The 27,560-nt window shown below is 45.9% G+C and overlaps 1 protein-coding gene across 1 annotated transcript in view; it reads right to left on the bottom strand.

The window, feature by feature from the left end:
- Positions 1-27,197, bottom strand: part of alg3 (ALG3 alpha-1,3- mannosyltransferase) — a 41,670-nt gene extending 14,473 nt beyond the window's left edge. Inside the window, exons 1-5 of the mRNA XM_078206546.1 lie at positions 26,889-27,197; positions 12,490-12,589; positions 11,484-11,631; positions 9,216-9,376; positions 6,972-7,092 (exon numbers count right to left, since the gene is read on the bottom strand). Of these exons, the coding sequence (XP_078062672.1) occupies positions 6,972-7,092; positions 9,216-9,376; positions 11,484-11,631; positions 12,490-12,589; positions 26,889-27,090 (732 nt within the window). The 5' untranslated portion in view covers positions 27,091-27,197. The remainder of the gene's footprint in view (positions 1-6,971; positions 7,093-9,215; positions 9,377-11,483; positions 11,632-12,489; positions 12,590-26,888) is intronic.
- Positions 27,198-27,560: the final 363 nt, after the last annotated feature.

Here is a 27,560-nt window from a genome sequence, read left to right as displayed (position 1 = left end):
TTGTCATTTTAGTGATGTTTCGAGAAGATTAACATGCAATCTGCACCAACATGAGCGCAGATGGCTCCCTAATATTTTTGAAGAATGAAAATGGGTAGCTAAGAAAATAAAAAGAGTTGTTAAAAGTACTTTAGCTGTGGAAACACTGGCTCTTGTTGAAGCTGTGGATATCAGGTTCTATTTGTCAAATATTTTAGGGGAGATTCAATACAAGGGATGTACTGAAGATAGTTTTGTCACTGAACATTACATAGATGCATAGCGCAGTGGGCTGGAGACACCAGCAGGGGGCTTTTAGCGAGAAACACCAGTCACACGTCTCCCAAGTGCTTTTTTTTGAAGCGCAATTAGCCAATGGGCATGGAGCTAATTATCATATTGAAATTAGAATTTCCATATGACTAGTGGGCCCGGTTTGGTATTCTCCCCTGCCGGGAGTGGTTCCCTCCAGTGGCGTTTACCACTGCTCTCCACTAATGGGGAACAGACGTCCTCACCCCCCTGATGAGGGCAGAGGCCATTGAGGCTCCGCCCCGGGAAGTCGGGGACAAAGGGGGAGGTGCCCCTTGGAAGTGCCAACATGGCACTCTGGCACTGCCCAAAGGGCAAACTGGCACTGCCCAGTGGGCACCTTGGCACTGCCCAGTGGGCAATAGGCAATCGGGGGTGGGGGAGGGGGGGAACTTGCTGCCACTCTGCACTTGGAGTGTTGGGAGACGAAGAGAGGACGACCAGAGTTGGCCCCGGGAGGTCTGGTAGGCTGGGGGTGGGGGGGGGGGGGTGGGGCTGGCCAGCAATTGGAGGCCAGTGATCGGGAGGCTGGCGCTGGGAGGCCACTGACATGAGCCAATCTCCACTCTGACAGATTGGCGCATGCACAGTGGCCCACTCAGCACTATGCTGAGGGCGGAAATAGGGCCCCACCCCCTACTTACCAGAGGGAATCAGGCCGAGGCACCCTGTAATGCTCAGAGTGTCGAAGATTTACTCTGGTACGTACACCTAAAAAACAGGTGGGAAATACTCCCGTTTTCCCACCCCTTGGGCATTTAATTTGTTTTATTGGGAGAATCCCAACCTGGAAATGGAACTGCAAAATAATTCTGTCTGGTTGCTATTCACATTGCTGTGGTGCCATCTGAAACAGTGTGCTTTTAGGATAAATTTCTTTCATCAAAATTCACTGAACTTTGATGGACTTGAAATCCTACTTGAAATCAAAGAACAAAAAAAAGTCTATTATTGGTTAAAGTTCAAGATCAGATTAAACTTAAAATCAAAAACTAACATAACTTTAGAATTCTGGTCAGTTTGTTGATTCTTAATGATGAGATCCTGAATGCCTTGAAAGCTGGTCTATGTACTTAAATATGAAGTTATTCCAATATATGATATGATATACACATTGATTATTGAACTTTCCCCTGTTGATATAGGAAAAATGCAGTTCTCTAAACATCTGCTACTTGGATCTTGTTCTAAATAGTTGGTGTAAACATATATTACAATATTAGAATATATCAAAGCATAAACAATGAATTGTATTTCTGGTCTTTAGGTTGGTACCAGGGCAATGAGATTTTGGAGTGGCTGAAAAGTACATAACAGCGAATAGGATTAATTAAACCCAAAATTTCATTCCAACATGTTAACACACATGGGCAAAATGACACATGCATATCAATTCAAAAGGTATTGGCCGGGATTTTCCCAGCTCTGCCATGGGAGGTCCCACCACTGGCGATGCGACGGGCCAATTTTTGGCAGATCCGGACAATCCCGACGGTGGGTGGAGCCAGAAAATCTCACCCATTGTCCTCCCATCAGTGTAACCTCCGGTGTGCCAAAAAATATAAAGACATGTGTTTTCTCCTACTTTCAAAAGCAGTTCCTGGATCGGCGAAAATTCATATCCTGGGAAGTCAGTAATCCAGGGTTAACCATCATTCTATCGTTGGTGAGAGCAGTAACGAGAATATTGCTGTATGGGCAGCAGATACTGTTGTAAGGGTAGCAGATACATGGGAACACCACCACCTGCAAGTTCCCTTCCAAGTCACTTCCCATCCTGACTTGGAAATATATCTGTCGTTCCTTCACGGTCGTTGGGTAAAAATCCTGGAATTCCCTCCCTGAATGAATTGTGGGTCAACCCACAGAACATGGACTGCAGCGATTCAAGAAGGCAGCTCACCACCACCTTCTCAAGGGCAACTAGGGATGGACAATAAGTGCTGGCCTAGCCAGCGATGCCCAAGTCCCACGAATAAATAAAAAAATTGCCACTAACATATAAGGACGTGGTTGACAGAAATTATAAAGGCCAATAACCTTGGCCAATTAAGTTATTTTCTAGGATGTAGCAGGATTACCGGTAATTATATTCAAAACATATAACGATCCTTTATTTAGTTTGTAGATTAATATTGCTTGACCTTAAAAAAAATGACACCCACAGACCTGCATTAAGCTCTTACCTAATGTAATAAAATATTCAGGCAAATGAAACAATGAACATGATAAGAGAAAGCAATTACTCAGAGTACTCCTGTATAGCAAGTCTCTTGCTGCAATATCAAATAACCAGGAGCCAATTTAAATAATGAAAAGATGCGTGGAGATGAAAAGTAATCTATTTCCAGGAAACTCTCCTCATACAGATCTAACATTTTAATACCATGTAACCTCAATACAATAGAGCTGAGACACAGATTTGCAACTTGTTAGCTGGGCATAAAACCGCCTGATTGAGCGGAAATAAAAATTGGGCAGTTTCTATGGTTCCTGTTATAGGAGGCTCTTTTGCGCCAGCAGTTTTATACCCAGGTGGCAAGTCGACAATTTCTTCCATGGTGCAAAGATAATGCAAAAGTCTGAGGGGGCCAGAAAACAAAGAATTTCTGATTTGAAAGCTGCTGCCATAATAATTTAGCAGGGGATTTGCACTTAAATCAGATCTAATCATTGCCAACAATAGATAAAGCAGATCGAGACATTTGTTGACAGAAAACCAGCTTCCATATGAACAGGACTGAATAATACTAATGATGGGCTCTGTTTATTAGCATTTAATAGTTTTCCTCAAACAGAGGTTTTGCATTAGTGAAAAACATTGGCGAGAGATTCTGCAAAAGGCACAGAAATGAGTATACATGGTTCCAATTAAGCTAGCATTAGGAGCATGAACAAAGAACAAAGAAAATTACAGCACAGGAACAAGCTCTTCGGCCCTCCAAGCCTGCGCTGCCCGACTTAACTAAAACCCCCTACCCTTCTGGGAACCAAATCCTTCTATTCCCATCCTATTCATGTATTTGTCAAGACGCCCCTTAAAAGTCACTATCATATCTGCTTCCACTACCTCCCCCGGCAGCGAGTTCCAGGCATTCACCACCCTTTGGGTAAAAAACTTGCCTCGTACATCTCCTTTAAACCTTGCCCCTCGCACTTTAAACCTATGCCACCTTGGGAAAAAGCATCTGACTATCCACCTGCCCATTCCCCTCATAATCATGTAGACTTCTATCAGGTCGCCCCTCAACCTCCGTCATTCCAGTGAGAACAAACCAAGTTTTTCCAACTTCTCCTCATAGTTAAATGCCCTTCATACCAGGCAACATCCTGGTAAATCTTTTCTGTACCCTCTGCAAAATCTCCACATCCTTCTGGTAGTGTGGCAACCAGAATTGAACACTATATTCCAAGTGCGGCCTAACTAAGGTTCTATAAAGCTGCAACATGGCTTGCCAATTTTTAAACTCAATGCCCCGGCTGATGAAGGCAAGCATGCCGTATGCCTTCTTGACTACCTTCTCCACGTGTGTTGCCACTTTCAGTGACCTGTGTACCTGTACACCCAGATCCCTCTACCTATCAATACTCTCAAGGGTTCTGCCATTTACTGTGTATTTCCTATTTGTATTAGACCTTCCAAAATGCATTACCTCACATTTGTCCAGATTAAACTCCATCTGCCATCTCTCCACCCAAGTTTCCAACCAATCTATATCCTGCTGCATCCTCTGATGGTCCTCATCGCTGTCCACAAATCCACCAACCTTTGTGTTGTTCACAAACTTACTAATCAAACCAGTTACATTTTCCTCCAAATCATTTATATATATTACAAACAGCAAAGGTCCCAGCACTGATCCCTGAGGAATGCCACTTGTCACAGCCCTGCATTCAGAAATGCATCCTTCCACAGCTACCTTCTGTCTTCTATGACCAAGCCAGTTCTGTATCCACCTTGCCAGCTCACCTCTGATCCCATGCGACTTCACCTTCTGCACCAGTCTACCATGAGGGACCTTGTCAAAGGCCTTACTGAAGTCCATGTAGATAACATCCCCTGCCCTACCCTCATCAATCATCTTTGTCATTTCCTCGAAAAACTCGATCAAGTTAGTTAGACACGACCTCCTTTTCACAAAACCATGTTGCCTCTCGCTAATATGTCCACTTATTTCCAAGTGTTACAGAGCACTCAGACAGAATATGAAGTATAGAAATAAATTAATATTAGCTCTTAGAAGAGAGACAAGAAGAGAGAAGAGAGTTGGTGAAAAGGGGAAAGTTATTTTAATTAGGGGCCAAATCTAAATCGAGAATACTTGAGTATTTCCTAATTAAAAAGTCATGCCCGAGAGTGAAACTAGCCAAGGTGTATGCTTTTAATACAGAATACAATATATTTTCAAAAATACATATTTAAATTCTCTAACAGTGGTTATATGTTTCTATGCAAACAGGACCTTTGTAACTCCAGCTACTTTGTACTTTTACTATAGTATATTCTCTCTAAATTAATTTATTCTGATCTGATTCTGGTCAGAGAACCGTGCCCAGTTCTGATGAAAAATACTCAAAAGGAAATACTTAGGATCTGGAAATAATTAAGTGATGGCTATTATCCCGAGCATAAGAGAAGAGTAATGAGGTTTTCAGCCTTAAAAGGTGAACTTACTCTATGTAAAATAATGAAAAGTATAGAAAATAGATCAAGAATATTACTTCAAAACAGAGTTAGTGTAGAATATCTCAGCTTTGAAATAACAATAAACAAAGTGATATGTAGATGAAATGGATTGTGCAGATGCAATTAACATTCAAACCACACAAGCTTCAGGCAGTGGTAATCTTCAGCAAGAAAGAACCTAACCACCTCCCCTGGACACTCAGTGACATTACCATTGCTGAATCCCCAACCATCAACACCTTAGGGGTTGCTATTGGCTAAATATTAACTGGTTCAGCCACAAAGGTACTGTGGCTACAACAGTAAATCAGAGGCTGAAAATTCTGCAGCGAGTAACTCATCTGTCCATAATCTACAAGGCACAAGTCAGGAGTGTGATGGAATACTCTCCACTTGCCTGGATGAGCGCACCTCAAACAACACTCAAGAAACTCGACACCATCCAGGACCTGCAGTATGTTTGATCAGCACCCCATTACCACCTTAAACATCACTCACTCCACCACTGGACACAGTGATAGCAGTGTGAGTCTGTACAAGATTCACCGCAACAATTCACCAAGGCTCCTTTGACAGCACCTTCCAAACCCAGAACATGTAACACCTGGAAGAACAAGGGTGGTAGTGCAGGTGTTGCTGCAGAATTACAGCTTCTTGTAGCCACAGTATTTAAATGGCTGATCCAGTTACACCTCGCCTCCCCTCAGGATGGGGACGCTGAGGAATTCAGCAATGGTAATGCCGCTGAATACTGAGGGGAGATGGTTAGATCCACTACATGGACTGCAGGTTCAAGAAGGTGGCGCACCACCACTTTTTCAAGCACAATTAGAGATGGATATATTGGAGGAGTTTAGGATAACCTGGGACTAAAAAGACTAATAGATCAGAATAGGTTAATTTGGAGTGAATATAGTATAGTACAAGACAAAGTACCTGGAGTTACAAAGGTACTGTTTGCTTTGAAACACATATAACCACTGTTAGAGAATTTAAACATGTATTTTTGAAAACATATTGTATTCTGTATTAAAGGCATATACCTTGCCTAATGACATTCTAGGGCACGATGTGATACGGCTGACCAAGAAGAACCACATTCCTTGAAAACAATACAGCTACTGAAAATTATCTTATCAGCTTTAGAAAGTACAAGCTTCCCAGACAGTAGCATGAATAGAATAATTCAGTTTTCCCGATAAAGGGTTGCTAAGTAGACAGTGGGAGAGGTACTTTTGAACTCTATGGAGCTACGTATTTGGGTTGCTAGGAGACAGTGGAAAAGGTACCTTTGAACTCTATGGCTTACATATTTGGGTTGCTAGGAGATGGTGGGAAAAGAACTTTCAAACTCTACGAACCTACGTATTCTCATGTTGCCAGAGAGTGAAATGTTATTGGCCAAGGTAAATGATTCATACTAAAATGATTGGCTCATGTCCTGCTAGGATGAGCAAAGACGCGGGCAGATGAATTTTGAAAAATGCATAATTGTAATACTGATAACAATGTAATTTAGAATAAGTTGGGCTGCCCCAAATCATTCTCCCACACACGTGGACCAGGCCTGGGCAACAATAAAGTACATCTTCAACCAGAATTACTGTCTCCGTGAATTCTTTGTATTTGCTAAGCTGTAATTAATAAAGAGAAGTCTCTCACATGAGAGCCAGCATAATACATAGGTTTATGAAAAGTTCTTACAGGGTATTAAATGTTGGCCTAGATAATAAGACTCACATCCCTTGAACAAATGAAAAAAAAGACTACTTTAACAAATAAATGGATGCTGTCATTGGCTGGAAGGGAATTATTGAATCATTTTGGAAGCAAGAACCAAGACAGGCCGAATGGTTATCCTCACTAATAGTTATCTGGTGATCTATAGAAATCACTGTGAACTGGATATTTGAACATTTATACTTAATACGATCTTCACATTTTACGACCATTCCAACTCCGAGAGAAACTGTAGATGGAAGATTTAACGTACCTGCAACATAGCACAGATCCCGAGTTTTGGGATGGTCCGCACAAATCCAAACTCAGAGATTAGAAGGAACAGTAGTCCTGGAGCGAAGAGCAAAATGTTCATCTTTACCGAAACAGCTAAACTGCCCAGGGAACAAACAGGATAAAATTTAAATGTTTTGGTCTAACAGAATGTTAACTAAATGTTGCTTTGCAAAATAAATGAATACATAGATGGACAGTCACTTTTATCTTCACTACATGGGTGGAGTGGATTGATTGCTTGAAAAAAGTGGTTACAGAGAATTGTGTTTTTCATTTTTTTTGTCTTATATATGCTCTGTAAGGTTTATTCAAAAATACATAGATTTAACTGCAAGCAAATTCAGAAACAGACCCATTTCTATCTCGACATGGAAAGATTAAATCATTGTGACAATTCAAAATCAGTCCAATGTCAGCACACATTGTGATGTAATGCAGCCAATTTGTCACCTCAAACCTCACCAGCATTCTCCCTGTTGCATCAATGTTTTCTTTGTATCTATTTTCTGCGTAGTTTCTTCTGATCTCTGCGTGGAACTACTCAGTTTCAGCATTTGTCAAATTTCCGTTCATTTTATGCTCTGGACAAGTGCCTGCTGCAAATGGATCGATAATCCTACAAGCCTAAAGAGCCACTGAAAGAGGACATATGCCAGCTATGCCTGGCTGCGATTAACTGCTGTTCCAGAAGTAACCACTTCATCAAACAGCCTGTAAAGATAGCCCTTCCACCCTCATGGAGATGTCAGGGTAGTGTTGCAACACAGAGTACACAACATAAGGATGAATTTAACACAGTCCTGGCTCAGAGTCAAAATATTGCAGGTTCAAGTCCCACTGCAAATATGAGCACATAATCTAGACTGATACTTCCAATGGGCTCCTGGGGGAATGCTGCATTGTTTGAGGAGCTAGGGTTCACATATAACATTAACCCAGGGAACTGAATTTCCTGTATTATAAGCCAAAATGTTCAGCACGTCAGGCAGCAACTGTGGAGAGAGAAACATATTTCACGTTTCAGATTGGTGACCTTTCGTTAGAATGGTCTTATGGTCAACAATTGCAGTGAGTGGGTATAAAAGATCCCATGGCACTTTTGCAAGAGGGGAGATTTTTTTGCTGTCCTGGCCAAAGCCGATTCCTCAATCAACACCAACAAACCAGATTAACTAGATATTCATGTTGTGGGCTTTACTTTCTGCTGAATGGGGGATGTTGAGGCCTTGAATAATTAACAGTGGAGGATCACTCAAAGATATTTAGCTTAAATTAATGGGACAGACATAGATAATTGGTGCATTTTACTTTGGAGAATGATAGAATTCAAAGGGATACGATTGAGGTCTTTAAAATGAGGAAGGGATTACATTCAATTCAAGTGGTAGATTAATACTAGATGGAGAGGGGAGGATTAGGGGGAATCATTCCAAGCTCCGAAAGTACAGATTTAAATTAAACAGAAAGTGCCTCTTTGCAGAACATTGCTAATGGCTGGAACAGGCTGCAATGTATGTGTGGGTTCACTATAGAATCATAGAATCCCTATAGCACAGAAGGAGGCCATTCGGCCCATCAAGTCTGCACCAACAACAATGCCATCCTATCCCATATATTTACCCTGCTAATCCCCCCAAAACTATGGTCAATTTAGCATGGCCAATCAACCTAACCCACACATCTTTGGACTGAGTATAGGTATCAGCACGAGTTCCTGTGAATGGAAGGCATAAGTCGGTAGGTTGACAAAGATTGTTAGTCATCAATACCTCTAAAATTTCCTTAAGGCGGGATTTTTCTCCCTCTCCATGGCATGTTTTGCGATGGTGGGAGGCGGCGTGCTGCTCACTGGCGGGAGATCTTATGGTCCCACCATTGTCAATGGGGTTTCCTGATGAGCGCACCCCTCACTGTTGGAAAACCCACAGCGGGGGTGCGTCGTCGGTGGGACCGTAAAATCCTGCCGGTGTGAATTGCAAGTCAATAGCAGCAAGACTTCGGCATAGATATTTTTTCTAAATTGGTGTGTCTTGCCTAGGAGATTGCATGGCTGTAGGGGCAAAGGGAGGAGTATACTTAGGTTACATTTTTGTCAGGATGGAAAGGCTTGGTCGATATTCCATTCTTTTCCTGACCTTTTTTTGATAGGTTTGCAAGTTTTTAGCCATTTCCATAATGTAATAATATCACCATCTGAGTTCTTGCTTATTACAGCACTTGCCTAAAGAAACAGCAGCCCAGTGACCAATGATTGCTCAAAAAGAGGTTCACAGCCATGTAGAAGATCATCATGGCAATCGGGTCATTAAAGAGTCGAAGGATGAAAATAGAGTGGATCCGATAGGAGGCACAGCACATGAAGAAAAACACAAATGGCGGAACCTGGAAAACAAATGTTGGAAAGTGTGTGAATTTGAGCTTTAATATTTGAAGAGCAGACATTGTCCACTGCAAGTGAAACATTTTGTGGAATTCCATTACTAAACATTCATCCAACGGAACCCCAAACTCCCCTCGTCAGTACAAAAGCCACCAACAAATATGAGAAAGCAGGGATTATCAAAATAGCACATAAAATGCCATCTACTATTCACCAACTGAGAAAACATCAGGTGACCAACTGCCAGCCTTTGCCAATGTTACTGTTGAGACACCTGCTAGGTGGTGTGCAACATCAACCTAGGGATGATTGATTCACCTTTTGACTCGCTCCGTTATGCAATGTAACTTGCAAGTCAATAGCTCAGAGATAAACAAATGGGTTGTATTAACACTGTGCTGACTTAGCTGGGGTAGTTGTAGAACACATCAACTGGTTGCAACAACCCTGATTTTAATCAGGTTCTCATTTTGAGATTTATGCATTGTTCCTACACACAGCCAGGGCATCCCCCTCCCCCCGCCATGACTAACCCAGCACTGTGCACAGGTGGATGCAGTGTGGGTCCAAATTCAAGTTCAGCAGCTGTGATGTCCTCCACAGCCTTCCAAAGCTGCAGATCTGCAACGAGAAGGATCAGCGAACTCAGAGATCACCAATGGATGGGGTACCAGATTCAACAGTAGTGCTGACAAAGGTATAGTCATTAAATCCTGGAATTCAAAAGGCCAGGATGTAAACCATTGAATGAGATGGCGCAATTTCAAAATGACAACTTTCCTATTTAGATAGCACCTTTAACATAATGAAAGTCCCAAGGTGCTTCATGGGAGCATTATAAAACTAAGTACGACACTGAGCCATATAAATAGATCTGAGGTCAGATGGTCAAAAGCTTGATCAAAGAAGTAAGTTTAAGAAAAGAGGAAACTGAGGTAAAGAGGTGGAAAGGAGTAGGGAGAGAACTCCAGAGCTTGAGGCCTGAGCAATTGAAGGCACAGCCACTGATGGTACAACAATTCTAATCAGGGAATGCACAAGAAGCAAGAATTGGACGAGCACAGATATCATGGCGGGTTGTGTGTATGGAAGAGATTGCCGAGATAGCTGAGATAGGGAAAGGCAAGGCCATGGAGGGATTTAAAGATAAGGATGAATCTTTTAAAGTTAAGACATTGCTTGACTGGGAGCCAATGCTGACCTGATCAAGTGCAGAGCACAGGGGTAAGAGGGGAACAGGACTTAATGAGAATGAAGACATGGGCAATAGAGTTTTGGAGTATCTAAGATGTACAAAGGGTAGACCAGCAAGGAATGCTCTGGAATTGTCGAGCCTAAGAGTAACAATGACATGGATAAGGGTTTCAGTAGCAGATGAGCTGAAACGATGTGAAGTTGGGTGATGTTACTGAGGTGGAAATAGGCAGGTTTGTCTTGGGATCAAACGTGATACTAAGCTTATGAACAGACTGGTGTGACCTTAGACTGCTGCCAGGGAGAGGGGACAGAGTTTAGAGTGGAGACCAAAAACAATGGCTTCAGTCTTCCCAATATTTAATAAGCAGTTTGATAACTTAGCAACAAGGGAGTCATCGAGAGAGCTGGTGATGCCACTTCACCACTGTCATCCATTTAAGTGGGGGTGCCCTCATGTGGTTCCATTCTCAGCTATCTAATCATAGCTAAAGAATCACTTGCAGTGGCTTCTCTTCCTGCTCCTGGACTGTCACAGATGGTGTCCCCTCGGGATCTATCTTGACCACCCCGCCCTCTTATTTCTCATCTACATACTGACCATTCGTGGCATCATCCTAAGGCACAGCATTAGTTTTCACATACATGCTGAAATCTGGCACTCGAAGACTCGCGGAGGCCGTGGCACTCAGCGGGGAGCCCGCAAAGCGGCCTCCGCTCCAGTCTTCTGGCCCACTGCGCTACAAAAGCAGTGCAGCGGGATGGGAGAATTGCCCTCACAATCTTTTAATATTTTTTAAATGTCTACTTTGTAATATGGACGTGCCCATGACAACATGGAAGCTAAGTCGATCAAATATTTGCATAAAAATCATTGTCTGTTTCCATTCTACACAGGTACAGGATGCTACTCACCTTTTTTGTTTGATTGTAAATTCTGAAGACCAGCAGCAGGGTAATGAGGTAGAAGACGGCAAACATGTACTGTCCGATTTGGATGTTTGCGCCATGATCTGTGATGTAATACAGCACCATAAAGATATAAACAAACCCAGCGGGATAACTGTGCAGAGAAAGAATAGCACAGTGTATTAGTGTCCTACAGGTTAATCTCAGTAATTGCATAATTACCTGTGCATTGCTCTATATTCATTCATAGACATTTTGATATCCATGTGCATCTTCAAACTATACCATGTAGCAAACATAATGCGTTCAAATATAACTCTAACAATCTGATGGCAATGCTCCCCATCCTATCACAGTTAGCTGATTTTAACTATGGTGAAAATTTGTTACCAAAATTAGTCGCATCATTCCTCACCACCCTATTGTCACTGTGGTAAACCTCGTATGTAGAAAATGGGCAATTACAGCTCCAACAATAGCTGCAGTTCGTTTTTCCAGCTGACACTGACTTAGGTTGACACATAAAGAATGGTCATTGTAGGAGGTATAATGGGCTATTGATGCCTACGGGGTCACACCTTAGCCTGAGTTACTTTCCTTGACATAAGAAGAGCAACTGTCTCACAAATGTACTCTGACAATTACCAAGAGCATTGAAAGACTCATAAATGATACTGGAATATCAACAGGAAAATCAACAGATTTTCATCCCTAATAAGGAAAAGAACTTGCATTCATATAACAAAAAGCAAGGCCAAATTTGAAATTTCAAAGAAAAAAAGGGCAGAAATTTGAATGTAATCTCCCAGACCGTAGTAGAAATCCAAAGAACTCACATAATAGCAATTGTCGATATTGTGATCCAATATATTTGCAAAATTTCTCTCTTCATTTGTACACTAAATAAAAACTGTAATGATATATACAATTCCAAAATCGGAGGGTGCAGGCAGTTTTAGTTGTTTGATCAGACAATTGGTTGTAATGTAGGGACCTGGTGCCCAATACTTACACAAGAGGTCCTGTATCTCCTTTCAACTCGGTGTAATCATATGTTCCATTAATCACACCTTCCACCTCATCCATATAGGCTTTCCAGTCTATTTCCGTGTCTAAAAGTACAGGAAACATTTAGACTCAAATTATTTTTGATGTTTTCATAAAAACAAAATCCTAAGGATGCTGGGAATCTGAAATAAAAACAGAAAATGCTGGAAGTACTCAGCAAATCTGGGAGCAGCTGTGGGGAGGTTAACATTTCAGGTCAATGACCCTTATCAGAACAGGGGCAGTTGCAAAGTAGCAGCCAGGAACTTTTCCCATAGGGAAAGAAAGATGCCCAATTGCTCTGTGATATTTTCACACTCTGTTTGAGGACAGTGTTGGGAAATCTGCAGCTTGTGGGCTGCATGTAACCCATCAGGATTCAGAGCATGGTCCACAAGACATCTTTTTGATTGTTGTCCACATGCAGGGTTGCCAGATTCTGCCGGTTTCCATCCGCGTAGTTTTCTTCCTGCCACATGACTAATGGGATACGCAGGTAAAGAAAGGGCATGTGAAGCGAGGAGCATGCTGACTGCACACAGCATTGACTGTGAGAACCATGCAGTCCCTCTGTAACCAAAGTGTACTTATTTTGTATATACCATTTGAAGTTGGTAGCTCAATTAATATATGAATGGTTAAGCACGTTCTGCAACTCATTATAAAATATTTGGCATGTATGTAATGTGTTCAATCTGATTCACAGGGTGATGGTTAGTGAACAAGTCTGATTTCAATCTTGCTGCCCACAGAAATGAAGGAAGGCCACTCATGCGACCTACTCACTAATCTAGATTGTCTATCAGTGGTTTAGGAGGAACCAGTGTGGCTTACTGTACTGACCAACCAGGAGAATGACTTAGTGTGGGATAGGAACATCACACCAGTTATCAATACCATTGATCAGTTAACAGAAAAACACTGCAATCTTTTTCTCCTCTCTCTCTGAACATGGATCATTGCAATAGTTTATCGAAGGTTAACAAGAGCAATGCTAAAAAGAGAATAAAATAGAAAATGGCCATAGAAAAGCCAACAATGATTTCTGACTAAACAAGATCAACTCATTTATATTTTGCATTTTTCAATTGGACCTATTTTGCCCTATTTTACACCCACCTCCAAGATTCATATGGCCTTGATTTCAGCCCCTGCACATGCAATGAAAATAGTGTATGGGAGAGTAACTGGCTGAGTCCACTTAGTGGCCTGAAGTCACACCGAAGTAATCCAGCACAATTTCATCTTTGGTTAGGGCTCCCGCTGCAGGCAGAGGGTTGGCTACTTTACATTCAAAAGTCCCAATTGCAATTTGAATTTAAAGATGAAGTCAGGTGAGGCCCACTATATGTAGCCACATCAGGAGGTGCGACTGGCTAAAGGGGCCAAGGTAGATTTTGTTAAATTACTCTTGCGAACACTTCTTGAGAGACAGTAGGAAGAAGACCAGGTGTGCCTCATGTCTTGCAACCAGGCTGCAAAAGAAGCCCTTGGGCATTTAAAACCTTGCCCCTACCTCTACTCACTGCCATTGGTTGTCAAAGCCCTTATCCAGTGCTGAGCTTATGCCAAGGACAGTTCCTCTGAGTCCCTGGCATCCCAAGGTTCCTGTGCTAATTTCTCACTCTTGCGCACTGGTTGGTTTCTGATGGCTTGCTGAACTAAAGTTTGGAAGTTAAAATGGCCTGGGACTCTATACTCAATACACCATGGGCTTTTCCCACCTGCCCACACCCCGTCCAACCCAAATGTGGCTACCCATAAAAATCAAGGGTATGGGATCTGATGCTTAGCTACCTGCATATCCAAGAATTCACGGTGAAAAATCTAAGTATGGTACTTTTATTTTAAACAAACATCAAATGCAGTAAAGATATCCAAATACTGAGATTACTAATTCAAATTGTTTGTAATTTTCCCAAAAGATAATTTAGCTTGTGTAAACTACATTATAGGCATTTTGTGGCTGCAATATTTTAGGGTGGCAGCACATTTGCAGCAGTTTCAAGGACTAGCACATTACATAGACTTGTATCAAACTAAAAACCATATTTCAAAATCATCCAAATCCCTAATCATTTATGACAACTTAGCTCATCAGTTACTCTGCAAAAATACAATACTCAAGCCTATTTTAAAAAGGATTCGTGATAAAATTCACGACACACTACTTTCAATACAGACAATTGAACAGCCACCGTCCATACTATAACCATTCTATGAAACTATATTCAACTCCCCTATCCATAAACCCAAGTAACCAATGTTTGTTTAACCACATCATCAATTTGCCCTCCAATGTTTGAGGATTTGTACATACAAACACCAAGGTCTCACTGCTCATCTGTACTCCTTAAACTTGTGCCCTACATATTATATTGCTTTTCCATACTCACCCTCCCAAAATACATCATGTCACACTTCACACATGGAACTGCATCTGCCATGTTTCATCATCCCAAGCCACCCTAAATCCTCAGTTTGACTGACAACTTTACCAAGTTTCATAATGTCTGCAAACTTTATAATGCCACTTCCCACACATGCTTCTGGGACAATTATAAGAATTAAGAGTAACAGACCCAAATTTGAGCCCTGGGACCATCACTGCAAACCACCTCTCTCTGTCTGGAAAAGATCCATCCACCACCTTTTGCTTCCGCACTGAGCTGCTTTTATATCCAGAGCACCCATTTTCCCCTTGATTCCTAGGCTAGGTTTCCTCTCTTTTGTAAGTTACCAGTGTGCCACTTTGCCAAATATCTTCTGAAAGTTCAGATATATTTCTACCTCAAAAGAATTCGGACACAATTTGCAGAATCAACAGAAGAATTGGCATCCAGTATGTCAAACACTTGTTGCTGCTTAACTTGAAAACCTTTTGTCATCAGCATATACGTAAAACACAAGATTGATAATTATCAATTCTGTGATCTCAGCAAGCTAACATGTCATTTGACATCTCAAAAGCCCTTGTTTCCAGAAATATATGAACTTTTAAAAGAATGCTGTCCTTGTTTCCACTACCTGCCTGGAGTCATGAGGATTTTCTTTCTAAAACAGAAACAAATGGAGGGTGCCTGATTTCTAAGGTAAAGATTTATCTGATAATTTGGAGGACCGGACAGTAAAAGCCATTCAGCTCCCAGAGCATGTTCCACCGCTCAATGAAAACAGGGCCGAGGTGGAATTTCACTGCTATCCAGCAAAACGGGTACTTCCACCTTGAGATAAAGCTTTTGGAGTTTTAGGTCAACCTTTATTCATGCTATAACAAGGAAGTCTGCTGCCCACCAGGTGGCGTACAGACTTACTGAGTGATACATGGCATGGATAGATATATTTTTTGCTCATCTTACAAGTGATTTGCATATACCAATCACAAGAGTACATTTGTTCTGAAGTCATTGATATTCAATTGCAACTAATAGTTCTGGTTACTTCATTTATGTCAGGTGAATATAGTCAATCAGTTGCAGTCTCTATATGCTTATCTAATTATAATGATTAATTACTAATGAGGTACACCTAAATGGTAACACCATCCAAAATCCACGCCTGCTGTTATTGCTTGTCGTTATCGGAGTTCTCACCCTCTTGTCCCTTGGTCTGCTTGTTTCAGCTGCCCATCTGCAAGTGTGGGAAATACATTGAAACATCTTCACAGCAGCATTCCAGGGAATTGTGCTGTACTTAATTCACAGGAGAGCTCTGCTGCATTCAATGATTTTAACCCCTTCGATAGCTAATCTGTATCTCAACTCTATTAACCCTTTATTCCATTTCCATTGATACCTGGATTGATTCCATTGATGGGGATTTTCACAGTAACTTCATTGCAGTGTCAATGTAAGCCTTGTGAGAATAAATAAACTTTAATTTACCTTTACCGCAAAAGTATATTGATCTCAGTCTTAAAAACTTCGCTGTCTCAGTAGCTGCATCATTTTTGGATTTGGTGGGGAGAGAGAGTGTTCCAGATTTCCACTAACTTCATGTAAAAGAATGCCTCTTGATTTAATTCCTAAATGGTCTCACTCTAATTTTATTATTCCCTCTTGTTTCTGGAATCCCCCACCAGAGGATACAGTTTCCCTACATGTTTCCTTTTGAATCCCTTTCTACAAACAAACTGAAATCTGGCTATTAGTCCCAGAGTAAAACAACTCCAATAACTATAATAGTTACACAGTTTTAATGAAGCTTCCTTTGAGAAAAGGATATGCATGTAAATGATTTGCATCTTGTTATGAGGCCGTGCCACTTTATTTTTGAATGTATGGTGGCACAGTGGTTATCACTGCTGCCTCACAGCGCATGGGACACAGGTTTGATTCCCGACTTGGGTCACTGTGCGGAGTCCGTCTGCACTTTCTCCCTGTACCTGCTTGGGTTTCCTCCCACAGTCTGAAAGATGTGCTAGTTAGGTGCATTGGCCATGCTAAAGTCTTCCTTAGTGTACCCGAACAGGTGCCCGAGTGTGACAACTCGGGGATTTTCACAGTAACTTCATTGCACTGTTAACGTAAGCCTACCTGTGACACTAATAAATAAACATAAACTTGTCAACTTTCAACTGATTGGAAATTTTGCAAATTTGAACCGCGACAGAACAAGTCGCTTTAAAAAAATGCAAGGCCATATTCCAAGGTCGAGGTGAGAAACCAACAAGTCACTGTCAGGAGAGTTTGAAGAGAGAGACATTTCCTGTCATCCAGATACTCTGTCTAAGGAAGAAACATTAAAAATACAAAGTACAAAGTATTGAAACAATGGTTGCCACAAACAGACCTATTCAAAGCCTCTTGGAAATATACAATGGGTGAAGTATTTCAAGGCAAGGCTGCCCGTCATGAGATAGAGATTGCAAATGCCACAGGCAATGTCTAGAAAGTCTTCAGCAGAGGAAACAAGCTGAGGGCTCTCTCTCTCTATTTTGGAATAAGCGTGTTGCCCACATTGCCTGGTTTGAGAAACCAATTCTACCAAAAATCTACCAGCTAACTGAGATCTTGTAATAATTGCAACATCTGACCATGTCCAAGAAACTAGCTGACTCAAATTAGCTGCAATGTTGAAAATCTATGCCTCGAGGGCAAAGGACACTTAACCATATATTCTTGTGCTTTTTAAAAAATTTGACACCAATTCCCCTTTGTTCTGATACCTCTTTTTATGTGCCTAAATGGCTGCACGAAGGCCGAATGCTTGACATAACGCTGTTATTATTTTTTTCAGGTTCAATGGTTAACAAATTTGCTTTCTTTAACTCGGAAACTTGTTTTGATTGACTCTTTATTGCTTCCAGTTTAAATAGTTAAATATATTCAGATTTGGTAAAGGGCATATCCTTGTAAATAGAAACTTAAGCCTTTGTTGTGACCAATCAACTCTCACTTCCTGCAAGTTAGGGCATGTAAAATCGAACTGAAGGGTGCAGTAAAACATCTGTACATTATCAAATCCACTGCACCAGCAGGTTTCAGTCTATCATATACTTATTTTCCTGATTTACATTTTATAGAAATATATTCCAAGAAAGTATCTAGTGCCATATCACTAAGATCATTTCAACATCTATTATTAAGGGGCACGGTAGCACAGTGGTTAGCACTGCTGCCACACAGCACCAGGGACCTGGGTTCGATCCGTGGCTTGGGTCACTGTCTGTGTGGAGTTTGCACGTTCTCCCAGTGTTTGTGTGGGTTCCTCCGGGTGCTCCGGTTTCCTCTCACATTTTGAAAGACGTACTGGTTAGGTGCATTGACCCAAACAGGCAACAGGGTGTGGCGACTAGGGGAATTTCACAGTAACTTCATTGCAGTGTTAATGTAAGCCTTACTTGTGACTAATAAATAAACTTTAAAACTTTTAAGGGGCTTGCCCATTTAGGATAGAGTTGAGGAGGAGTTTCTTCTGACGGTAGTGAATCTGTGGAAATCTTTACCGTAGAGGCTGGGTTAAGTATGGGTAGATTTTTAATCCGTAAGAGAATCAATGGTTATGGAAATAAGGTGTATTTATTGGTGTCACAAGTAGGCTTACATGCAAATAATAATTGCTGATAATTATTATTTCACTTTCCTGTTTTAATGGCAAAAAAATTGAGCTCCATAGTAGACAGATGTAAATACTCTGGCTTTGAACCACATGAACTAGGTAAATATCAGGCTTGATTCACAGTCCATGGTGAGTTATATGACTGAACTGGGTAATGGTAGGGGAACCTCTCGTTAAAGAAAAATCAAGTAGATTTAAGGAAAGGCAAGTTGGGCTGAGTCCCTGGGCGGGATTTTCCGGCTGTGCTTGCCACCGAAACCGGAAAATCCCACCCGAAGTTAACGGACCTTTCCATGGTCCACCCCTTGCCCGCTATGAATCCCGGGGTGGGCGGAACGGGAAAATTTGCCCCCCTTGTTGCTAATTGCTTACTGAAAATGCAAGTTTTGGCTGCCAGGTTACTGTCGATTCCTTCACATTTGGACAGTCCACTAACACTTAAAGTTTATTTATTGGTGTCACAAGTAGCCTTACATTAACACTGCAATGAAGTTACTGTGAAAATCCCCTAGTCGCCACAGTCCAGCACCTGTTCGGGTACGCTGAGGGAGAATTTAGCATGACTAATGCGCCTAACTAGCACGTCGTTTGGACTGAGAGGGGAAACCAGAGCATCCGGAGGAAAACCACGCAGACATGGGAAGAATATGCAGACTCCACAGTCACCCAACCCAGGAATCGAACCCATTCCCTGGCACTGTGAGGCAGCAGTACTAACTACTGTGCCACCGTGCCGACACACAAGGCAGGAAAGTGGAGTTGTGGATTATCAGATCAGTCATGATCTAATTGAAAGGCAGAGCAGACACAATGGGCTGAATGGCCTACTTCTGTTCCGATATTTTATGGTCTTATTAACCTTGCTTAATTGTAAATGGTAATATTACTTGCTTTCAGTATATTAACCACACATTTTTGCTGCAGAAAATAGCAGACAGACTGCACGCCTACTTCCAATCTTTGTAAATTGCCCATCTGGTGATTACCGAGAGATGTCAGTTAACATTTGCGATGGACTATCTTACTGTTTCCCCTGTTAGAAGATGCCAGAGTGATCAGTGATTACCTCCAGCCTATTCTGTAGCTGAAAACTGAGCATCATCTCCCCATTCCACGGTGTCGAGTGTTAGGGTATGTATTGCTCAATGCACCATGGGCGGTATGGTAGCATAGTGGTTAACACTGAACAAAAGAACAAAGATCAAAGAAAATTACAGCACAGGAACAGGCCCTTCGGCCCTCCAAGCCTACACCGACCATGCTGCCCGACTGAACTAAAACCCCCTACCCTTCCGGGGACCATAGCCCTTTATTCCCATCCTATTCATGTACTTGTCAAGACGCCTCTTAAAAGTCACTACCATATCCGCTTCCTTTACCTCCCCCGGCAACGAGTTCCAGGCACCCACCACTCTGTGTAAAAAATCTGCCTCGTACATCTCCTTTAAACCTTGCCCCTTACATCTTAAGCCTCTGCCCCCTAGTAATTGACTCTTCCGTCCTGGGAAAAAGCTTCTGACTATCCACTCTGTCCATGCCTCTCATGATCTTGTAGACTTCTATCTTTCGGACCGTGGGAGGAAACCAGAGCACCTGGAGGAAACCCATGCAGATACTGGGAAAATGTACAAACTCCACACAGACAGTGACCAAAGGCTGGAATTGAACCCGGGTCCCTGGAGCTGTGAGGCAACATTTATCTGTAGCCATTCCAGTCGCTCCGACATAATCCGGCTAGCCCTCGGCCGCTGGCCGGACCTGGCGCGACTCGTCCGGTCCATGAGGGCATGCTCGCATGCCTCCGCGGGCCTGGAGAAAATAGAGCGGCGCTGGGTACTGCGGTTCCTCCACAGGCTCGAAAAGGTGGGGGGTGGACTGGCGAGAATTGCGCCAGCGCCCCCCCACACACCTAGTTAAGTGGTGACGGTGGCACAAAGCTGCTGACATGAAGGTGACCATAGCCAGCCTCAACATCAACGGCAGCAGTGAGCCACACCGCAGGTTCCAGAACTTCTCGGTCCTCCGTGACAGGAAGTATGCGGTGTGTTTCCTGCAGGAAACCCACACCGTTCCGGGAGACGAAGCCCAATGGCTCCTGGAGTGGCGAGGGGGGGTCTACATGAGCCACCTCACGCTCGCTTCTTGCGGGGTGGCTATCTTGTTGGCCCCGCGTTATAAGCCGGAGATCTTGGGGGTCAAGGAGCCGGTGCCAGGCCGGTTGCTGCATTTGACGGTCCGTGAGGGGGGCGTGGTCATTCACTTGCTGAATGTCTACGCCCCGGGCGGCGGACCGCAGCAAGCGACTTTCTACGAGAAAGTGTCCGCTCACATCGACACCATCGCGGGGGGCGAATGCATTATCCTCGGGGGAGATTTCAACTGCATCCTCGAGGCACGGGACCGCACCGGCCCCTGGCTGCGCACTCCGGCGGTGGTGAAGTTGCGGGACCTGATCGGGTCCCACGACTTGGTGGACGTCTGGAGACATCTCCATCCTGGCTCCAGCGCCTTCACTTTCGTGAGGCCTGGAGTCGGAGCGTCCAGGCTCGACCGCCTTTACATTTCGAAGGCGCACGTGTCCGGCGTGTCCTCGGTCTCCATGCGGCCGGTGTCGAGCACGGACCACAACCTGGTGTGGGCGGACTTTGCGCCGTCTCGCCTCCGGCGGGGGTCCGCGTACTGGCACTTTAACAACACGCTGCTGGAGGACGAGCGCTTCCTGGACTCGTTCCGTCAATTCTGGGCCGGCTGGAGAAGGAAGCGGGGAGGCTTCCCCTCCTTGAGGCTCTGGTGGGATGTGGGCAAGACTCACGTCCGTACCTTCTGTCAGGGGTACGCGAGGGGGTCGACAAAGAGGCGGAAATCCAGGCTCGAGGAGTTGGAGAAGGAGGTGCTCGACCTGGAGGCACGTCTCGGTCAGCCTGACGCGGACCCGGCCCTGCGTTCGGAGTACAGGGAGAAGAAGGACGCGCTGCGGGACCTGCAGCTTGCCAGGTCTCGTGGCGCGTACGTGAGGTCGCGGCTCCAGTTCCGGGTGGACCTGGACCGCGGCTCCCCCTTCTTCTACTCGCTGGAAAGAGGGCGGGCTAACCGTCAGCAGCTCCTTACGCTGCTGGCCGACGACGGTTCCCCCGTCTCGGATCCGGAGGGCATCCGGGCCATTGCCCGGGAGTATTACACCTCGCTCTTCTCTCCGGATCCGTCCAGCGAGGATGCCCGCAGACCTCTGTGGGAGGACCTGCCGCAGGTCAGCCCGGAGGGCGTCGGCAGGCTCGAGGCCCCTACCACCATGGCCGAGCTGACCGGCGCCCTAAATGGCCTCAGCCGGGGCAAGGCCCCTGGGCTGGACGGGCTGACAGTAGAGTTCTTCAGGGCGTTCTGGGACGTCCTGGGGAGCGACTACGCGGGGGTCCTGGGGGAGAGCGTCGCTACCGGGGAGATGCCCCTTTCGTGGCGCAGGGCCGTCATTGCCCTGCTGCCCAAGAAGGGGGATCTCCACCTGCTCAAGAACTGGTGCCCGGTCTCCCTCCTCAGCACGGATTATAAAATCTTTGCCAGGGCTACGGCTTCACGCCTTGGATCCGTGCTGGACCACTTGATCCACCCTGACCAGTCCTACACGGTCCCGGGCCGTTGTATACATGACAATCTCCACCTGGTCCGGGACCTAATACATCACACCCAGAGGACTGGTCTGTCGGGCGCCTTCTTGTCATTAGATCAGGAGAAGGCGTTCGACAGGGTGGAGCACGAGTATTTACTCGGGACTCTGCGGGCATTCGGGTTCGGGACGCATTTTGTCGCCCGGATCCGATTACTGTACTCTGCCGCAGAGTGTCTGATTAAGGTTAACGGGTCCCTGACGGCGCCCCTTCGCTTCGGGAGAGGAGTACGGCAGGGCTGCCCCTTGTCCGGCCAACTGTATTCCGTATGCGTGGAGCCATTCCTGCGCCTCTTGCGGAGGAGGTTGTCAGGTTTGGCCCTGCGCGGACCGGACGTAGGGGTGGTCTTGTCAGCTTACGCCGACGACGTGCTCCTCATGTTCACGGACCCGGCTGACCTGCGGAGGATGCGAGAATGCCAGGCGGTGTACTCCGCCGCGTCCTCCGCCAGGATCAACTGGGCCAAGTGTTCCGGACTCCTTGTCGGTCCTTGGGAGACGGACCCCCTTCCGGAGGAGCTCAGGCCTTTCACCTGGAGCAGGACCAACCTCCTCTACTTGGGGGCCCATCTCTGCCCAGCCGAGGAATCCTGGCCGGCGAACTGGCGGGAGCTGGAGGCCAAAGTCTCCGCCCGCCTGAGTCGCTGGACAGGCCTGCTCCGAGTGCTGTCCTACAGGGCGCGAGTTCTCGTCATAAACCAGCTGGTCGCCTCCATGCTGTGGTACCGGCTGGTCCCTTTGACCCCTCCCCCTGGCTTTGTCACCGATATCCAGAGAACCCTCGTGCGGTTCTTCTGGGGCAATCGACTGCACTGGGTCCCTGCTGCGGTCCTGTATCTCCCGCTTGAGGAGGGCGGACAAGGTCTGGTGTGCCTCCGCACTCAGATAGCGACCTTCCGTCTCCAGGCCCTGCAGAGGTACCTTTACGTTGAGCCCCCTCCACAGTGGTGTGCCATGGCGACGTATTTCTTCCGCCAGTGGCACGGCCTCAATTATGACGTGCAGCTCCTGCATATCGAACTGGGGCGTGTTCCGACCGCCCTGCAGGAGTTGCCCGTCTTTTACCAGGACCTCCTCACTGTCTGGAACAAGGTCGCCTCGCGACGCAGCTCTCCCCCGTCAGGAGTAGCGGCTCTCGTGCGAGAGCCGCTGCTCAGGAATCCGCTCCTCCAGCCGTATAACTTCAGGTGGCTGGCGGAGAGGAGGGCTGTGGACGCCGGGGTGACCAGAATCGGGGACGTGCTCGATGGCGGAGGGGCGGGCTGGATGAGTCCCCGCGTGCTGGCTGAGCGCGCGGGGACGTCCGTCTGGCGCGTGGCCAAAGCCATCCTAGACCTTAGGACGGTCGTGCTCGGCCCCGAAACTGCACGCAAACTTGAGACGGCGCAGGCGTGCGGTGGGATCCCGCCCGAGCGTTCCCCTGTTCGGGCGGAATTCCACATTGGCCCAAAGCCTCAGCTCCCTCCCCTGGGTGAGGTACCCCACAGCCTGAGCCGCCTCGCGGAAATGCCCTCCGTGCCTTTTTCTACCGCACGGAGGCGTTTCCTGTGCGGGCTGCTGCTGCACACCTTCCATCACTGCCTCCTCGCCTGTCGCCCGGATACACCTTGGCGGGCCTTGTTGCCGCCGGGCGGCGGAGGTCCCCGCTGGAGGTCCCTCTACGGAGGGATCTCCCCCAATTACGTCGGGGACCTGGGGTGGAGGGTGATGCATGCAGCAGTTCCGCACAACCGTAGGGTTCACTGGTTCACGGGCTCCGAAGACTGCCCTTTCTGCAGCCTTGTGGAGTCCGTGGACCACGTCTTTGTTGTGTGTCTTAGGCTGCACTCCCTTTATGTTTTCCTGAAGAACCTTTTGTTGATGTTTTGTCTGCACTTCAGTCCCACGCTCCTGATCTACGGACACCCGGTGCGGAGAGGGGAGGGGAGGGATGGCGACCTCCTCGTGAACCTGCTCCTGGGCCTGGTGAAATGCGCCATTTACCGGTCCAGGCTGCGGGCGATCGAGGGGGCCGTCCATCCTGACTGTCTTCCCCTCTACCGCGGCTACGTTCGCGGCCAGGTGTCCCTGGAGAGGGAGCATGCGGTGTCCACGGGCGAGGTTGACGCTTTCCGCGCCCGCTGGGCACCGCAGGGGTTGGGGTGCATCATTGACCCCAATAATCACATTTTAATTTAATGTTTTTAAGTTTCCTTTGTACTTTGATTTCTGTTCGGGCTGTTCCCCCTCCTTTTTGGGGAGCTGCCCCTTTTACTTTGTCCTGATTTAATCTGAGTTTGTTTACTTGGTTTGGTTTGACCTAAAAAGAGGGCAACAGTGGCAAGTCATGTTGCAGCTTTATAGAACCTTAGTTAGGCCGCACTTGGAATATAGTGTTCAATTCTGGTTGCCACACTCCCAGAAGGATGTGGAGGCTTTGGAGAGGGTACAGAAAAGATTTACCAGGAGCAACCGCCGTCGCTCCAGTGAGAACAAACCAAGTTTCTCCAACCTCTCCTCATAGTTAATGCCCTCCATACCAGGCAACATCCTGGTAAATCTTTTCTGTACCCTCTCCAAAGCCTCCACATTCTTCTGGTAGTGTGGCAATCAGAATTGAACACGGTATTCCAAGTGCGGCCTAACTAAGGTTCTATAAAGCTGCAACATGATTTGCCACTTTTGCCTCACAGCTCCAGGGACCCGGGTTCAATTCCAGCCTTGGGTCACTGTCTGTGTGGAGTTTGTATGTTTTCCCTGTATCTGCATGGGTTTCCTCCAGGTGCTCCGGTTTCCTCCCACGGTCCGAAAGATGTGCAGGTTGGGCGGATTGACTATGCTAAATTGCCCCTTAGTGTCCCAAAATGTGTAGGTTAGGGGGATTAGCCATGGGAAATATGTGGGATTATACTCGCTGGAGTTTAGAAGGATGGGAGGGGATCTGATCAAAGTATATAAAACTTTAAAAGGGATTGATAAAGTAAATGTAGACCAAATGTTTCCTCTTTTGGGGCAATCTAGAACAAGAGGTCACAGGTATAAGTTGAGAGGTAGTAGATTTAAAACGGAGATGAGGAGGAACTACTTCTTTCAGAGGGTGGTGAATTTGTGGAACTCGCTGAGTACAATATAAAGGGAAAGACTCTTAGTACTGTGGAGGATCAGAAGGACCTTGGGGTCCGGGTCCATAGGACTCTGAAATCGGCCCCGCAGGTGGAGGAGGAGGTGGTTAAGAAGGCGTATGGTGTGCTGGCCTTTATCAATCGAGGGATTGAGTTTAGGAGTCCGGGGATAATGATGCAGCTATATAAGACCCTCGTCAGACCCCACTTGGAGTACTGTGCTCAGTTCTGGTCACCTCACTATAGGAAGGATGTGGAAAAGATTGAAAGGGTGCAGAGGAGATTTACAAGGATGTTGCCTGGATTGAGTGGCATGCCTTATGAGGATAGGCTGAGGGAGCTCGGTCTTTTCTCCTTGGAGAGACGAAGGATGAGAGGAGACCTAATAGAGGTGTATAAGATGTTGAGAGGCATAGATCGGGTGGACTCTCAGAGGCTTTTTCCCAGGGTGGAAATGTCTGCTACGAGAGGACACAGGTTTAGGGTGCTGGGGGGTAGGTGCAGGGTAGATGTTAGGGGGAAGTTTTCACACAGAGGGTGGTGGGCGAGTGGAATCGGCTGCCGTCAGTGGTGGTGGAGGCGAACTCAATAGGGTCTTTTAAGAGACTCCTGGATGAGTACATGGAGCGTAATAGGATGGAGGGTTATAGGTAGGTCTAGAAGGTAGGGATGTGTTCGGCACAACTTATGGGCCGAAGGGCCTGTTTGTGCTGTAGTTTTTCTATGTTTCTATAGTGGGGGTGGAGTTTGAATTGTTGAATGACTTCAAGAAGGAGATAGGTATATTTCTAATTTAAAAAAGGGATAAGGGTAAGTGGGGAACAGGTGGGGAGGTGGATTTGAGACCAGGGAGAGATCAGCCATGGTCTGATTGAATGGTGGAGCAGGCTTGAAAGGCTGAACTTGCCTACTTCTGCTCCTAATCCGTATGTTCCTACGTTATCCATAGAATCCCTACAGTGCAAAAGGAGGCCACTTGGTCCATTGAGTCTGCACCGACCACAATCCCACTCAGACCCTATGCACATAACCCCAGAAATTTACCCTGTTAATCCCCCTGACATAAGGGGGCAATTTAACACGGCCAATCGACCTAACCCGCACAACTTTGGGAGGAAACCAGAGCACCCGGAGGAAACCCACGCAGACACGGGGAGAACGTGCAAACTCCACACAGACAGTGACCCGAGGCCAGAGTTGAACCTGGGTTCCCTTGCGTTGTGAGGCAGCAGCGCTAACCACTGTGCCACCCCAAATGGGGATAGGGTGGGGAAGAGGTCTTGGGCAGGTTACTCTGTCAGAGAGTCAGTCCATTCAGCCCATCGAGTCTGCTCTGCCATACAGTGAGATCAGGACTGATCGGATAATCGATGGGCCTCCGGTACTGTGGGTGATCACGCTGTTTCGACGTGATAAACTATTTCATAAACTCAAATCTATCCTTTACATTCCCTGTGCCACATACATCCCCCGGGGAAGACACTGTCTCCTTTCATCATGTGCTTGATTGCATGTCAGGTACTGAGGCTGTGTTGTACTCACAAGGCACCTTCCGAATGACCCACAGGTTGACACAGATCTCGGCCAGCCAGAGGCAGGCGGCCACCGGCAATGTGTACTGCGGCCTGAATAAAATCCAGCGCTTCTCCTGCCACAGGCTCCCCAAGTAACTGGGGCCGCGGCTCCGGCCCGAGCCCGGGGGAGCCGGGCGGCCCTTCGACTTCCAGTTGGCGGCTTTCAGCATCTCTCCTCCCCATCCATCGACCAGCAGCGGGGACGGTGAATGAGCTGCTCCAACTGAACCCGGGGGGAAGGCTGGCACGTTCACCTCTCACCTTTGCACTTTCACCTACTCTACCCACAAACACTGCCCTCCACTCAAACCCTCTCAGGCTAATGTCTGACACTCCAGTTGCAAATCCCTCCCATGTTTTTTAAAAAAAACATACTTATCTCTTTATTTTTCCAAACTTACAAAAGCATATTTCACATCTGTACACAATATTACACCAAGTTTGTTCTGTTATCTACCATTTACACAACCAGGAAGGAAAAAAAGTGATCTCTTTTCCCAAAAAATACAGTAAAAAGTCTCACAACACCAGATTAAAGTCCAACAGATTTATTTGGAATCACGAGCTTTCGGAGCGCTGCTCCATGAAGGAGTTGTGAAACTTCTTACTGTGTCCACCTCAATCCAGCGCCAGCACCTCC

Source organism: Mustelus asterias, chromosome 3, assembly GCF_964213995.1.
Source record: "Mustelus asterias chromosome 3, sMusAst1.hap1.1, whole genome shotgun sequence".
Taxonomy (NCBI): Eukaryota; Metazoa; Chordata; class Chondrichthyes; order Carcharhiniformes; family Triakidae; genus Mustelus; species Mustelus asterias.
The sequence above is the reverse complement of the archived record's forward strand: the minus strand, read 5'-3'. Positions and strand labels throughout refer to the sequence as shown.